Below are 16,615 nucleotides of genomic sequence, written 5' to 3' on the forward strand. Positions count from 1 at the left end.
AGTGGAAGGGGGCAGTGTTGTAGAAACTTGCATAGCTGTTGCCCATGCAGTAGCTGTTCTGTGACTAAACAGGGGACCTTCAACTGGCAATGCTGCATTCAGCAGTCATATTAAAGAAAGAAGAGAGAAGCAAAGCACATGATTTTATACAACCAAGGAGTAACTAACTAGTGCCATCAGTACTGGAGTTGAATGACCAGACTGCTCTGTCCTAGCAGAACTAAGTCTCTCCCATTCAGCCCATAGAAACTCAGGCATCAATGTGTTCATTTAAGTACCTTATACTTCTGCCTCAGCTCTTCGGTGTCTTCTTTCTCCACCTCCAGTACACGCCTCCGTTCAGTGGCATCTTCGGCATAATCAAGCTTAGCAACAAGAACATATGCAATTACTCCCGTAAATTCTTGGTGGTACCCAAACAGCCAAGAAAATGTCATTTATTCAAGTGTTTAAAAACGGAATCTTTGTGAGTATTGTGCTTAACTTTCCTTGCTTTGCCATCCCATTGCCTACAAAATAGTTCATTAACCCTTCCATGCTGCTGGTTTCCAGCAGGCACATCCATTGCCAATAATGGGCTCAGCTTTATGGAAACCCAACTCACACAGCCAAGGAATTAAAGAAAAGAGTCCAGGCCTCAAAAGTCAGTAAACCATGGGTAACTGAAGTATGTGTTTTGAGGAGAAAAGCTTTCCCTATAGTTCAGATTTAAGGCAAAGTTTTTCTCCAGCTTTGCTGCTCAAAGTTCTTACTTTTACATCATTATCCGATTGCACTTTTGGACCCAATGTAAATTAAGCAATGCATTTTAGAATAAGATGGATCAGGATCAACTTACCTCCATTTCCATCCGGCCCATTCCCATGACATCATACTTGACGACGATAGGGATGGGATCTGTTCTACCTGTAACAGAAACACACAAACAAGGTGAGAGGCCAAGTCTGCTCTAACAGCTCACTTTACACATTAGGTTTGGGTGGTTAGAGATCTTGCCTTTGAGTGCAGAGACCAGAAAGCTACAGTGAACCAAACACAAGCCATTCTCACAGCTTACATCCAAACCTGCTTCTCTCAGCTCCAAACCTGTTAAGGTTAACTGTACTCATTAGACCTTTGGTGCTTATAATCTCAGAACATTAACCACAAGTACATTTTGCATAACTGGTTAATGTTCAACATTGCCAAGTCCTGGCACCAGGAGATTAAAAGGATCTTTTCTCATTATCCTCACACTATTCGATCATAACCCTGATCTTCTGACCCCTCAGTGGAAAAACAAGTACCAAACATGTTTTATTGTACAACTCATTAGTTTCCCAAGTTTTGCATCTTATTAATTAAAAAAAAATGAACTGATGCCATGGGTAGGCCAGAATTCTCTCATGAAAAAATGAGCACTAGTTCCAGAACAGGTATTTAATCACAACTTGCTTCCTAACGTTCCCACCAAGAACCGCTCTATTACTTACTGTGTAACCTGTAAGCTGTGAAAAGGACTAGTTGCGAAGAAAATTGACTTTGAACTAATCAAACTATGCTGGAGATTTTTACATATCTTTAATCCACTCATAACCAGCCAAACAAAGCAAAATGGGGCAGACAAGCACTTTACTACCACAGCTTTTTTACATCACAACTTGCACTGTTTGTTGTGATGTAAGCCCACTGAGAAGTACTTACCTTATCCGGTGCATACCTTGAGTAAAAAAACAGAATGTTTACTTCCCTTATTATTATTCTTGGGTTGGTGTAAACAATTGTTTTGTTATACACACATATACACATATATTATACCTTTGGGCTAAAAGATCTAGTTTTAATCATGCCAAAATTAAGACACTATTTCAATCCACATGCACAAAAAAGGCTTAGTTCTTAAACCACGTCAGAAAAGCCTCTGATTTACATCAAGTTTCTCTGTTCTCCAAGGGAAACTCTTTCTAGCTCCTTCAAAAACTATTAATCCATGGACCTCCAACTCCACAGGGACATCAAGGAGATCCTAAGGATTGTTAAAGACAGGTGTATTTTTAATAATTAAACTAGGAAATAAGTACGATTAATTTCCACTTCAGACATGTATTTAGTTTTATATTTATAACAACTGCATTTTTATATTTTTGTACATATGCCCAGAGATCGTTTAGTTGGGCACGTAACAAGTCCAAAGATAAAAATATTTATTAAGCCAGCTCAGCCAACCCAAAACAGCTTTTAGCTATTTAGCTTTCATGTAGGTATTCACAGTAAAATTTTCACCCGGATTAAGTTTCTCTTACGCCCAATGGTATAATAAGTAAGCAGTGACTGCAATCTTTAGCAAAAGGACCAAATTAAAGACAGGTTATAAAAATGACTTCCTAGGTGCAATATCACTTTCATAACGTCTCAGCCAGGGATTTACTGGTAAAAGGTAGACCCAATAGAATGATTGAGAACAAGTGCAAAAAGAATTTATTTTGTTTTGTTTTCCAGTTTTTGTTTTGTTTCTGCAAGAATCAATCTTTATATGCAAGCTCATTACCTTGGTAAACCCCTGTATACAAACAATGAGTCAGTACTTTTGCCTTCTAAGGCAGTCAAAGTTTTAAAAATTCATAAATTGCAGTAGCAAGTGCTAGTGCCCATCATGTTGGGGAAAATCAAGTTTGGACAGTATTAGAATTTTATGTTTAAACTGATTTTTGGCAGTTCTAACACAAACAGAAACATCCCTTCTTAGCAATACCCTTTAATGAACAAGGATCAGACAAGTGTGCATAAAGAAAGGAAAGGAAATGAAAGACCAAGCAGAAGGATGAAGGCTACAACAGAGAAAGTAAGCCTAACATATTGGTGCACTGATGACAAAAGGAGTAATTCAGTCTGAAAATAAAAAATTACCACTGCTAAGTTTACCATCACCACAACAAGTCCAGGATCAAAATGCTGTAAAAAAGAAACACCATTTGTTAGGCAGAAACCTTTAGGGGCAGAAAATAGGCCGTTGGCAGTAGGCAGACAGGATGGGTTAAAGGCTTCTTCGTCACCCCTCCATCCCCACTGCCACACTTCGTCCTGTGGCATGGGGGAGATAGGAGGGGGTCAGTTTTGAGCAGCTACTGTTTGCTTTCACAACTGCTCTCGCTTAGGATTTAGCAGGTGTTGGAAGAGGTTTACCTCCTGGTGATTAATCAGTTTTAAGAGATGCTGCATTTTTTCAAATTCAAATATGTAGATTTTAAAAATCAAGATCTTGAGGTAATTAAAAATATTTTAAAGGGCAAGAAGTCAACGAGGCATTTCACACAGGTATAGCGTGTTCATACAAGAGAAGGGAAATGTTACTTTTTAACTACTCAAACTGCTGCCTGGGTTTAATTATAACCATCATTATTTCATCAGGAGTGAGAGCTGGCCGACCCTGGCAGCTGGCCAAGCAGGCACCAGGTTCTAGTAGCTCAAACACAAATTGCAACTATGTACAGCGGTGACTGCTTCTGTCACTAAAATAATGAAGGCATGCCCAACGGTGTGGGGTGCATGCAACGTGCTGCCAGGCAGAAGACCAGAATTTGGATCCCCAGCTCTGAGCCCACAGCAACTGGGAGACTTCAGTTTCATCCTAACAGCTTTCAGAGGGGAAAGCTGTAGCCGTGTGAGTCTGTATCAGCAAAACCAACCAGGAGTCCTTGTGGCACCTTAGAGATGAACACATTTATTTGATTTGTTAGTCTCTAAGATGCCACAAGGACTCCTCCTTTTTTCAGTTTCATGCTAGTAAGCCACTCTGGCTGACTCCAGAGAAATGTAACGACTAGCTAGGGAACAAACACACATCTAACCTCGTTGACTGCAATGTGAAGCCTAGTGGGGTAGGGGTAGAGAACAAAGGGAAAAAGTGAGGGATCTCTGACGACCAGTGCAAGAACAATAAGCAGATCTTGGTTAGTTCATACCACAATGTGATCTTAAGCATTTCACAAGTAGCCGTAGATTTGGGTTCTCTCAGATTTTAAGTGAATCTCCTTAGAGCTGTGTTTAGTTTCTACCCCTCTAAAGGGATTGTTGTTGAGGTTTCAAGGAAGGGCAGGAACTCAAACAGTCATATGGCTATGCAGGATCGGCACCAACAACTAGTCCACTTCAAAAAGGTGAATCACACAGATGACACTCTTATTTTTTCCTCCAAACAAATCAGACAAGTTGTACTCTCTAGAGCAAAGTCACAATCCCTTTTCTTTTCAGACAAGATTCACAGCAAGGATGATGTGACCAAAGCCAAACGGCATGTTTAAGAGACTAACCAATTTATCTGAGCATAAGCTTTCGTGAGCTACAGTTCACTTCATTTTTTCATCAAAAAAAAAAAAAAGCAGGACTTCTCTCCAGATCTCTGAAAATTGTTCAGCCTTTAAATCTGTCCTGCAAGTTACATTTCACACTGAAGCGCTGGATCTGCTCAGTGATCTGCAAACGTCTGAAAGATAATCCAACAAGCATGGGGGGAGGGGAGAAAATGGACTGAAGGAAGACACCTTGCGGAATCTCAGTAGGTGTCAGTTCCTCTGAATTCAGTTATTTTTATAACACACATTTCTTAAAGGAGTGTGTGATAAAGTCACACAGAGTGCAGAGGATGTTTTGCTTTTATTGTTATTCTCATAACACTAATGAAAACGAAACTGGATGTGTTTTTCAGGGGGTTCTAAATTGGATGTGCTTAAAAAGTACTAAAACTTGGAAACAGGGTGAAAGCTAAGAAGCAAAGCTGTCTAATGGTAGCTTTGAAAAGTTAAGTGTGCATGATAATGGCATCATTAGGTTCTATGTTTACTGTGTCAATTAATTTGATTGAATTTGCACAACCCACAAGTAAATACTTATTTTTAACTACTCATTCCACAAACTCAGCGTGGGCTCTGAAAGTCAAACTGGCTGTCTCAGTCAAACATGAACACCAGTAGTACTTATCCTGTGGTGGTTAGACCTCTAACTACTATACCATACTGCCTCTAAAAAAGGATTTGAAGGAGTAAAGAAGGATTTTATTTTCATAGTTTAAGACTGATTTTGTTTTTATTTTTTTAGTACAGGGATTCTCAAACTGGGGGTCGGGACCCCTCAGGGGGTGGCAAAGTTATTACCTGGGGGGGGTCGCGAGCTGGCAGCCTCCACCCCGAACCCCGCTTTGCATCCAGCATTTATAATGGTGCTAAATATATTAAAAAGTGTTTTTAATTTATAAGGCGGGGGTCGCATTCAGAGGCTTGCTATGTGAAAGGGATCACCAATACAATAGTTTGAGAACTACTGTTTTACTCTAAAATGAAAATTTTGCCAGCACTTATTGTATGTCTACAATACCTATATGACCACAAATGTGCTGCCAAGTGGGAGATTCCAATTCTCTCATTTTGCACGCCAGGAAGGGACTAACAGGGGGGTGACATAGTCAATTCTTGTTGGAGGGCAACCCTTCAGAGGTTCAACAACTCCTCTTACTGCCCAACCAGAAGCAGTATTGTTGAGCTCAGAAGAGCACCATTTACTTCTTTAACTCTAACACAAAACAGATTAAAAGAAAGGCAAGCCTTTTTTAGTAAGGTGTCCAGATGTGATCTAGCCCAAGCATGAGCTCTGGATATCCTGTCCAAATCATGAAGCCCTGCAATGAAGGGCATAACCTGGGAGGCATACCATAGTAGGTATGCATGTCTATTTGGATTGTATTGAGCATTCCTTTGCTTATATAGAATATAAGTTCTTCAGGGAAGCAGCAGGGTCTTCCTTTGTGTCTTGTACAACAGTGAGCACGGTGTTGGTGCTTCATAAGTAGACAGAGCCAAGCAATGGTTCTGTGGGTTTGAGACTACTTCATGGGGTTGGAAGGCAGTTCATCTGTGGCCAAAACCAGAAATGGCCATTTGCACTATTTTATTGTATTATGAATAGTTCTGGCAGTATATCAGGCCCAAAACACACCGAAGTCTGATATTAGGTCAAGAGAACATCATTTCTCTCCATTATGATGTACTCATGTCACTGAAAGAATAATGGATCAATTTATTATATTGCGTTCAAAGGATCCACAAAACCATACTCCATCATTAAGGGAAGGATCTTGTCCATTATAAACAAGCGTGGCAACAGTTTTGCTCTCATAAGGAGGCTCAGACCTGATACATCAAGTCAAATCTCCCTTTGGGCCCTGTCATAACTCACGTATTTTGACACAGTAACGGAAACAGCTATTGTAATGGAAATGTTTAAAAGTATGTTTTCCATTTTCTTTACTTCCTAAGTTTAAGCAGGAATCTATTAAAAGCATTGAGGCTGCAATGTCATGCACCTGGAAATCAGAGTATGTCAGAAGTTAGGCTGCCCGTGCAACCTGCATTCTGCCCCTGGTAATATGCCGTTTGATACAGTCCTTCACTACAATACTGGTTTTTTCTATAGGATGTCTGCCTCATTTAGTGCCCAAGATAGACAGCGCTCGGGGAATACGGCAGCAGTTCAATATTTTTATCCTCATCATTCGTAATGCTGCTTTATTTATTCTACACTGGAGCTAAATTCATTGCCTCATGGTCTTTTTCTCGGGAGCTCATCACTGTAGTATTTGAGGGCCTCAGAAACTTTTTTTCCCATTGTGAGATGACAGCATTTTTACCTCCATTTTACAGCTGGGCAAACTGAGACAAATATTTTCCTGACACCACTCAGTGAATCAGCGACAGAGCCAGGACTAGAATTAAGGACCTCCAGACTCTCATTGCTCCAGACCACGCTACTTTACTGCCAGAGGTGCTGAGCATCCACAGCTTCCATTAACTTCAGCTGCTTGAGTGCTCAGAACTTCTGCATATCAGTCCCCAGGTACCTCAAAGGTGGGTACCCAGAAAATGAGGTATGCACAATTAGTGGCCACCTGCCAAAATTTGGTATTAGTGGCTTGTTCAGTAGCATACCACAAGATGGCCATTAGAGGCAGGGAGAGAACTGGGTTCTCCTGTGAAACACTCACCTATCTTAACCACAAGACCATCCTTTCTTCTTGCAGTCCCCTGCCTTGCTCCCTTCACACCTTTGAACTTCTCATGTTAATAAGGCAGGAATCCTTCAAAAAGCTTAAATCAATCAAAAACTGCAATTCTTTCCTTTAGCACAGGGGTGGGCAAACTTTTTGGCCCCAGGGCCACATCTGGGTATGTCTGGGTTCTTGTCAGCAAGTTAAAGTAGTATGGGCTGGATGAATGCACTATAAGGTGGGTAGAAAGTTGGCTAGATTGTCGGGCTCAACGGCTAGTGATCAATGGCTCCATGTCTAGTTGGCAGCCGGTGTCAAGTGGAGTGCCCCAGGGGTCGGTCCTGGGGCCGGTTTTGTTCAATATCTTCATTAATGATCTGGAGGATGGTGTGGATTGCACTCTCAGCAAATTTGCGGATGATACTAAACTGGGAGGAGTGGTAGATACGCTGGAGGGCAGGGATAGGATACAGAGGGACCTAGACAAATTGGAGGACTGGGCCAAAAGAAATCTGATGAGGTTCAATAAGGATAAGTGCAGGGTCCTGCACTTAGGACGGAAGAACCCAATGCACCGCTACAGACTAGGGACCGAATGGCTAGGCAGCAGTTCTGCAGAAAACGACCTAGGGGCGACAGTGGACGAGAAGGTGGATAGGAGTCAACAGTGTGCCCTTGTTGCCAAGAAGGCCAATGGCATTTTGGGATGTATAAGTAGGGACATAGTGAGCAGATCGAGGGACGTGATTATTCCCCTCTATTCAGCATTGGTGAGGCCTCATCTGGAGTATTGTGTCCAGTTTTGGGCCCCACACTACAAGAAGGATGTGGATAAATTGGAGAGAGTCCAGCGAAGGGCAACAAAAATGATTAGGGGTCTGGAACACATGAGTTATGAGGAGAAGCTGAGGGAACTGGGATTGTTTAGTCTGCAGAAGAGAAGAATGAGGGGGAATTTGATAGCTGCTTTCAACTACCTGAGAGGTGGTTCCAGAGAGGATGGTTCTAGACTCAGTGGTAGAAGAGGACAGGACAAGGAGTAATGGTCTCAAGTTGCAGTGGGGGAGGTTTAGGTTGGATATTAGGAAAAACTTTTTCACTAGGAGGGTGGTGAAACACTGGAATGCCTTTCCTAGGGAGGTGGTAGAATCTCCTTCCTTAGAAGTTTTTAAGGTCAGGCTTGACAAAGCCCTGGCTGGGATGATTTAATTGGGGGTTGGTCCTGCTTTGAGCAGGGGGTTGGACTAGATGACCTCCTGAGGTCCCTTCCAACCCTGATATTCTATGATTCTATGGAAATTGTACGGTGGGCCATGAATGCTCATGAAATTGGGGTTGGGGTGAGGGAGGGGGTGAGGGCTCCGGCTGGGGGTGTTGGCTCTGGCGTGGGCACAGAAATGAGGAGTTCAGGGTGCAGGAGGGGGCTCCGGGCTTGGGGTGAAGTCTTCGGCTGGAAGTGCAGGCTCTGGGGTGGAGCTGGGGATGAGGGATTTGGTGTGTAGGAAGGTGCTGCTCCAGGGTGGGACTGAGGGGTTCAGAGGGGATCAGGGCTAGGGGGTGGAAGGGACTCAGGGGTGCAGGCTCCGGGTGGTGCTTACCTCAAGCAGCTCCTGGAAGCAGTGGCATGTCCCCCCCTTTGGCTCCTGGGCGGACGTGTGGCTAGGTGGCTCTGCGCGCCGCCCCACCTGACGCACCACCCCCGCAGCTCCCATTAGCCGGAAACTGCAGCCAATGGGAGCTGCAGGGGTGGCACACAGAGGGGGGACAAGCCGCTGTTTCCAGGAGACATGCAGAGCCACGGCACATGCACTCAGAGCAGTCCCCAACCCCACTCCCCAGCTGGAGCCCAGCAAACCTCAGGCCCTGTTCCCCAGCGGGAGCTCGAGGGCCCGATTAAATCGGCTGGTGGGCCGAATATGGCCCATGGGCTGCAGTTTGCCCACCCCTAGTTTAATACCATATACCCTGTGCTCTGAATGAGGAAAGGGTCCTGTACAAAAAACAGGCCTGGTCTATACACAGTTTTTGTACTGACTTAGTAGTGATCATGTAAATAAAAACTATCATAATGCATATGCACAAGAGGCAGAAGTAAGGTTGCATACACAACCTAAATCCTGACATTTTCTAACTTTCAAGTGTTTGACTTTGAAATCCAAATAACATTCTTTTAACAGGGGAGGGAGGGAGGGGGTGTGTGTGTGTGTGTGTGTGTGTGTAATTCACTAGGTTTTATAAAAGGAAAAAGCTAAAAACACTAAGTGTTGCTGTAACACCTCCCCATCCCATGCAACATCATTAAGGTTTGAACCACGAACTTTCAGCACAGCTTGGGCTACCGGAATATTAGCTGGGCAGCAGGTAAAGGCAATTTATCCTGGGGAGAGGAGCAGGCCTTTGGGAAAGGAGCTCATGGCCTCACATGGTGCACCCAAAGAGGAGGATTGGTTACGAGGCGCATATGCTAGGTCTGGAAGGGTGGGCTATCCAAAAGAGCCCAGCATGGTGGCTCTTTCCCCCAATCACAGAGAAGCTGTCTGCTCCTGAGATTCCCAGTGCAGTGTGCATTGCTGATGCTGTGGAGGCAGGTGTGGCTGACCTTTCAGAATATTCACGTTCAGTGATTTTGACATGTTGTCAAAATGTTGCTGATAACATAAGCAACAAAAAGAAAACAAACAGGAAGACTTGTGGCACCTTACAGACTAACACATTTATTTATTTGAGCATAAGCTTTTGTGGGCTACAGCCCACTTCATCGGATGCCTAGAATGGAACATATAGTAAGAAGAAATTTATACATACAGAGAACATAAAAAGGTGGAAGTAGCCATACCAACTGTAAGAGGCTAATTAATTAAGAGGAGCTATTATCAGCAGGGGAAAAAACAACTTTTGGAGTTTCAGAGTAACAGCCGTGTTAGTCTGCCTTTGCAAAAAGAAAAGGAGTACTTGTGGCACCTTAGAGACTAACCAATTTATTTGAGCATGAGCTTTCGTGAGCACGAAAGCTCATGCTCAAATAAATTGGTTAGTTTCTAAGGTGCCACAAGTACTCAACTTTTGGAGTGGTAATCAAGATCTCCCATTTCCGACAGTTGACACGAAGGTGTGAGGATACTTAACATGGGGAAATAGATTCAATTAGTGTACCAATGGTATACCATTAAGTTAGGTTTGAACAGAGACCGGGAATGGCTCGGTCATACCCTAATTGAATCTATTTCCCCATGTTAAGTATCTTCACACCTTTGTGTCAACTGTCCGAAATGGGCCATCTTGATTACCACTTCAAAAGTTGTTTTTTCCCCTGCTGATAATAGCTCCTCTTAATTAATTAGCCTCTTACAGTTGGTATGGCTACTTCCACCTTTTTATGTTCTCTGTATGTATACATTTCTTCTTACTATATGTTCCATTCTAGGCATCCAATGAAGTGGGCTGTAGTCCACGAAAGCTTATGCTCAAATAAATTTAAGTCAAGTCTCTAAGGTGCCACAAGTACTCCTTTTCTTCATGCTGATACAGACTAACACGGCTGCTACTCTGAAAAAAGAAAATGATGATCTTCCACAGCATCTCAACTAAATGCCGTGAAAGAGAAAAGGCATTTCTCAGGGCCAAGGACCATCTCCCTGTTGCATGCAAAGGTGTTGGCACTCCTTGCCCCCAAGATCTCCATTTTATAAGAAAGTATTAGAAAACCTAAATACTACTAGTTCCTTCTATAATTGAATAACGAACTGACTTAAGCAAAGAACCCCAAAGTTATAAGGCTGCCACTTTCCTCAATGCATCCCCCCCATCTATTATAACCACCATATATTTCAGTCCCCTGTGTAACGGATATGAGAATAGAGACATCACTAGGTGTTGCTATACCACCTTTAAATAAAACACCTGCATATTAAACCCATTCTCCACTTTCTACAATGACTTCCCACAGAATATCAAATCAAGTTCAAGGTCTTGGTTCTTATTTTCAAGGCACTCCCCAGTCTACATGAAGACTTCTGTTGATAATTTTGCTTCTCTGGCCCAATGGAACTCTCTACAAGAAGAAGGATAAAGCTCATCTGTGTGGGAGATGGCACTTTCGTGGGGGCTGATCCAAGACTGTGAAATGAACACCCCACATAGGAACTAAGGACCATCACAAACTTTGCCTCCTTCTGCTCCCCATGCATGACATTTCCTCAGCATTGCTTTTCTAATACACAGCAACATATATATTTGAAACGACATCCTACCAAAACAAGACACTCTATGGCACATGTCTCCTCCAGGAGAAGAGATGAGAGAACACACAAAACACGACAGATGTTATGTCACTTTATGCACTACTGGAAGGCACTCGGATACTATGGTGATGAGTACAGTATAAGAGACTATATGGAACAGAATGTAGCTAAATATTTCTATGGCAACAAAAGAGCACAAAGGAGTTGCCTAGGCTTCACACCAGACGATTTGAGGAGCAAACACACACTCCGGAGCCCCAGATTTTTACCGACAAAGCTCCCTTCTTGACCAAACAAACAGAATCAAAATGATTTGATTCAGCAGAGAAATATTAACTTACACTAAAACAACCATTACACTGACAGGGTTATCAGTTAGCTATTGGTTAGTGTACCAAGATACTAAATTCTGATTCATGTATCTCTCAGAGACACCAGATTAATATTCTCTTGGACAAAATATATGAAAGTCAACAACTAGATCTGGTATCTATAATCCAATGGGAGCACTTTAAATCAACACGACTACAAGCTTCAGGTATACTAACTATTCAAACTGCAACAGTGTGTGTAAATGCAGGCAATTTCTGGTAAAGGGAAGTTTAACATGACTTCTTTAAGACATTAATTTCTGTGTTCTGCATAGAAAGGAGTTAAGAAAACGCACATGCTGCTAATAATACTTAAAATAAGTAAATCTACTAAAGAAATGTTGAAGGATAGTTATAATTACGACACTTTGCTCACAGAAGCAACTGGACAATGGCAAAGTTATTCAAGTGTGAACCTGAGGCAGGTGTTCAAGGCAGAGTCAGTAAATACTCCTGTAGAATCATCATTTATATTACAAAAACAGATCACTTGAGCCATCCACTTATTACCTACATTTTCCACATTGTTCACAACATTTCAGTCAATATTTTGCCCGCTGGTTCTCAACCTCTTTTGTAACATCTGAATTGAGTGTTTTCTCTCAAGCTGCTTTTGTGATCCTATTTAGCTTCTAACAGAACAGATTCTCAACTTCTGGGAGGCAGGCAGCACACTGTTCTAACCTCCTTGTCTTTGCGTTATGGTTAGTCAGCTTCACAGCACTGACTACCATGGGGAAAACTTGTTCTTCCCCCTCTACATTCAACTTAGCCTCCTCACAGTCCTCTTCTGGTTCATTCAGAATCCTCAATCTGTGCTTAGTCCTCTCCTATTCAATCTCACTTAGCACGTTTCCAATGCCTCAAAATGAAAATTAGCGGGAGCCCCCTCACATTCCTATGCTGTATCTTTATGGAGAGTTGTTCCTCTACTGAGTTTACTGATTAGGTGTCCATTGGTCACAGGTGCTGAGTTTTATTTTTCTTGGTGAATGCTCCACCCCGAGACCCCACCCTCATTCTGCCTCTTGCCGCCCCCACTCTGCCCCTTCCCCAAGGCTCTCTGCGCTTCCACAAGTGCTCCCACCAGCAGCCAAACAGCTGCGACTGGTGGGTGCTAAGCACCCCCTTTTTTCTCCTGTGGGGCTTGAGAGACAGAGCACCTATGGAGTCAGTGCCTATGCCATTGGTGATCTAACTTTTTCAACTAGCCCAAGTCCCTGAATCATCTCTTCCACACACATCCCTCCCACTCTCCTCTCCCAGAAAAAAGGAGAAATGGTTTGCAATTGCCATGATGTTGCTCCTGACAAAACCACCCTTATACAATCTCTGGAGCAAAAGCTCCAGAAGACACTCTTTACGGCCAGTGCTGAAGGTGTTGCTAGGCAACTGATGAGCTCTATTCGGTCAGGTTTTTTTTTTTAATGTTTGTTGGCTACTGGTTTGGCTAGCATGCCTTTACTGTGTATAATAATGAAACCTGTTTGCCAAAAATGTGTCAACATGAGAGAGATATAGGGCTGAGGGGACAAATACCCCTGCTGAATTTGTGTATGTATGCTGTGAACCAAACAAATGTTAAACAGTCAGCTTCATAATGTTAGTAGGTTCACAGGTGGCAGCCCTTATCATACCAGATATTTGATATATCTAAGTATGTTCTCGATTTTAAATCTAGTATTTTAAATACATAAGTTAAGAGAAGCTATATTTTAACTCTATGAAAGTCCTTTTAGGACAGTGCTCTTTGAACAGTAACCATGTGAACTGTCACTTAATAGGGATATCAGATAGACATGTTTCCTTATGCAAGCAATGCTGGATTTCCTATCAGCATTACAAAAACAGTTACCAAGGCGCTGATATCTTGTAACAGTTATATAACAACTCCACTATGCAAAGTGTTGTCCTGTTTTAGGAACTTTGTGGAGAATGAGCTAACATATGGAAGAATCAGTACTACAACAGCTATAGTTAATTCTGCCACTGGCCATTGCCAAGTGTGAATTTGGAAACTCGCAGCTACTATCCATGCAGAGAAGATGCAGAATTATGCACTCTCAACTTGCTGGTTTTGAACCATGTTACAAACACAGACAAAGCCAACATACCTCAGACACACAGCACAGAAAACTGTTCTTAAAGAAACTCAGGAGGAAGGGGATGGTGAAAATAATGTTCTGACTCTATTTGAGGAGGTATACCATTTAATGATTGGCAGAGATATTGTGACATACACCTATTCCCTACCTGGTTAACTGGAAGTCAGGGGAAGCCCTTGCTCCTATGCCTAGAATCAGACTTTTAAAAACTACATAAAAATGAAAAAGCATGTTGATAAGTATCAACTTTGCAACCTGCAGAAGTTAATCATATGGCGAGATGCACAAAGCCATCCCAGCTGATAACACATGCAAGGCCAGCCTGGCAATACGGTTAGGTTGATTAGTTAATCTTATGTGTTGCTTAGACAATGCAGAGAGCACTAAAGGTGTTATGCACTTTCACCATGTGCTGTCCTGAGCCAAACCTAATGTGTCACAGGGTAGGATGCCTGTGAGAGACAGGTGTCTGTTGACACAATCCAGCCATCGTGTTTTAGGTCTTCTGGTAGGTATTTCTCATCCTGCTTTCAGTGGGTCAAAGTCGAATAGGATTCTTGCAGAGAGGTTGGTAGGCTTTCAGAGCAGATGACTGAATATTTATTTTGCTTATACTGCCACATCCTGCTCTCTAAAACGGTCTCCCAATGCTCTCATACCACTTTTTACCTCTGCCACCACTTCAGTCTTCAGTGCTCCCTTTTACTTGCCTTCTAATGGCTTCTGACACCACTGAATGTTCATAGAAGTCATCACATCTATTTCTTATTTGCCAGTTCCCCTTAACACCAAATATCTGCATGTTCCAGTCTGACAAATATTAATGTAATTTTAGAAGCTGCACAAACTACCTGTTACTAGGTAGGCAGTTAATTCCTCTCCCTCCAAAAACAAAGTCATTCACAAACCTACATCACACACACCTGTATAGTTAAGGGAGGCAGCAGCTTCCACTTGCAACTTGCTAAACATGAAAATTAAACAGTGCATTTGTTTGGATACATTAGCATTTGGGGGAAATCTAAACTAGAAAAACAGCAGAAATAATCAATTTAAAAAATGAATCTGGTGTTGAATCTGTTTCTCAAATACAAACTTTTGAACTTACCCTGAAGTGATTTTCCCAATCCCTGGCCCAGCTTCCACCCATGTTTCTGGAGTAAGCGGTGTCCAATATTATCCTGACAGACAGAACAGAGAAAACAAACCAAAAATATTCCAATAATATATTCTTCCCTTCCCATTGACATTTAAACATGAGACGAGCAAGAGATTTTCTACATATGTGCATGCAAAAAAATGCTACTGAAAAGGCAATAGATGCCCAATAAAAGGGAAGACAAATGTCAAAAAATTGCTGGCTATCATTTTTCAAGGGGGACGGGGTCTTGGGGAGGGTCACTTTCTGATGGTGTTCTGGGCAACTTTTGTGCATAACATTTAAAATAAAAAAAGCAATATGGGAGAAAATAAATTGTACCAATAAAAAAAATTGACACTAAAAAGCATAAAATCAAGTTATTTATACAATCATATCCATCACCTAGACAGCACCACTTTAAGATTGTTTTTGTAAAGAAAATCTACATTGTGTTTAGTCATTTTGTTTTTGTGTCAGGCTTTTAGAATACTGAGTAAGTTGTAAGTGCAAGACTGCCCCACCACTAGAAACCAAAACACAATCATAGCAAAATCCAGGCTAGACTTGATTGGGTTTTTTTTATATATATGTATATATAAACTAGCATGCAGCCAATATTAAACTGATAAAAACAGTGAGGTTAGTGAAACAAAAAAAAATCAATCAAATAAAATAAAATGAGCTCAAGCACAGACTGGGTGATGCATTTCACATATACTCTAACAAAAATACTAAGATGTTAGAATGAAACAGGCCTAGCAATAAGTTAACAGCAAGGAACCATTAGTGCATGTAGGGGAAACAATAAGCATAATGTCTCATCTTCCTAAAGAAAAAGAGCTATTTCATGATAAAGTAAGTTGAAAGGTATTGGTGCAGCAATAAATGTCAGCTTTTGACTGGGACTAAAGAAAAAGGGTTCATTACATTTTGCAAAAGAATCCGTCACAGAAAACGAAATACAAGAAAGAACATAAGAATAGCCATACTGGGTCAAACCAATGGTCTATCTAGCCCAGCAATCTGTCTCTGACAAAGGCCAGTGCCAGATACTTCAGAGGGAATGAACCAAATAGGCAATTTATTGAGTGATCCATCCCCAGCCATCAGGGGCAGCTTCTGGAAGTCAGAGATTTAGAGACACCCAAGAGCATAGGGTTGAGTCAGTGACTATCTTGGCTAAGAGCCTACACGAACTTATCTAATTCTTTTTCGAACCCAATTATACTTTAGGCCTTCACAACATCCCCTGGCAGAGTTCCACAGGTTGACTCTCTGTTGTGTGAAGAAATACTTCCTGATGTTTGTTTTAAATCTGCTATTAATTTCATTGGGTGACCCCTGCTTCATGTGTGATGAATAGTGTGGAGAAAGTCATATTTACTCCTTTACATGATTTTACAGACCTCTAGCATATCCCCCCAGTCATCTCTTTTCTAACTGAGCAGTGCCAGTCTTTTAAATCTCTCCTCATATGGAAGCTGTGCCATACCCCTAATCATTCCATTGCCTCTCTCTGAACTTTTGCCAATTTTAAACTTTTTCAAGATGGGGCGACCAGAATTGCACGCAGTATTCAAGGTGTGGGTGCACCAAGGGTTTATATAGTGGCATTAGGATATTTTTTCATCTAACTATCCCTTTCCTAATGGTTTCTAACATGTTAGCTTTTTTGATTGTCACAGCACATTGAGCAGATGTTTCTAGAGCTCTATCCACAATGACTCCAAGATCTCTTTCTT

At 41.9% G+C, this 16,615-nt stretch overlaps 1 protein-coding gene across 5 annotated transcripts in view; it reads right to left on the reverse strand.

The window, feature by feature from the left end:
- GPATCH8 (G-patch domain containing 8) overlaps positions 1 to 16,615 on the reverse strand; it is a 79,298-nt gene that overhangs the window by 23,587 nt on the left and 39,096 nt on the right. For 3 of the 5 annotated variants that reach the window (XM_077806563.1, XM_077806559.1, XM_077806561.1), the window contains 3 exons: positions 14,841 to 14,913; positions 839 to 906; positions 279 to 365 (listed from right to left, as the gene is read on the reverse strand). In XM_077806563.1, coding sequence (XP_077662689.1) covers positions 279 to 365; positions 839 to 906; positions 14,841 to 14,913 — 228 coding nt within the window. Of the gene's footprint in view, positions 1 to 278; positions 366 to 838; positions 907 to 2,886; positions 2,932 to 14,840; positions 14,914 to 16,615 lie in introns of all 5 variants that reach the window. The other 2 variants (XM_077806560.1, XM_077806562.1) reach the window with 1 other exon arrangement.

This window comes from Eretmochelys imbricata, chromosome 27 (genome assembly GCF_965152235.1).
Source record: "Eretmochelys imbricata isolate rEreImb1 chromosome 27, rEreImb1.hap1, whole genome shotgun sequence".
NCBI classification, from domain to species: Eukaryota; Metazoa; Chordata; order Testudines; family Cheloniidae; genus Eretmochelys; species Eretmochelys imbricata.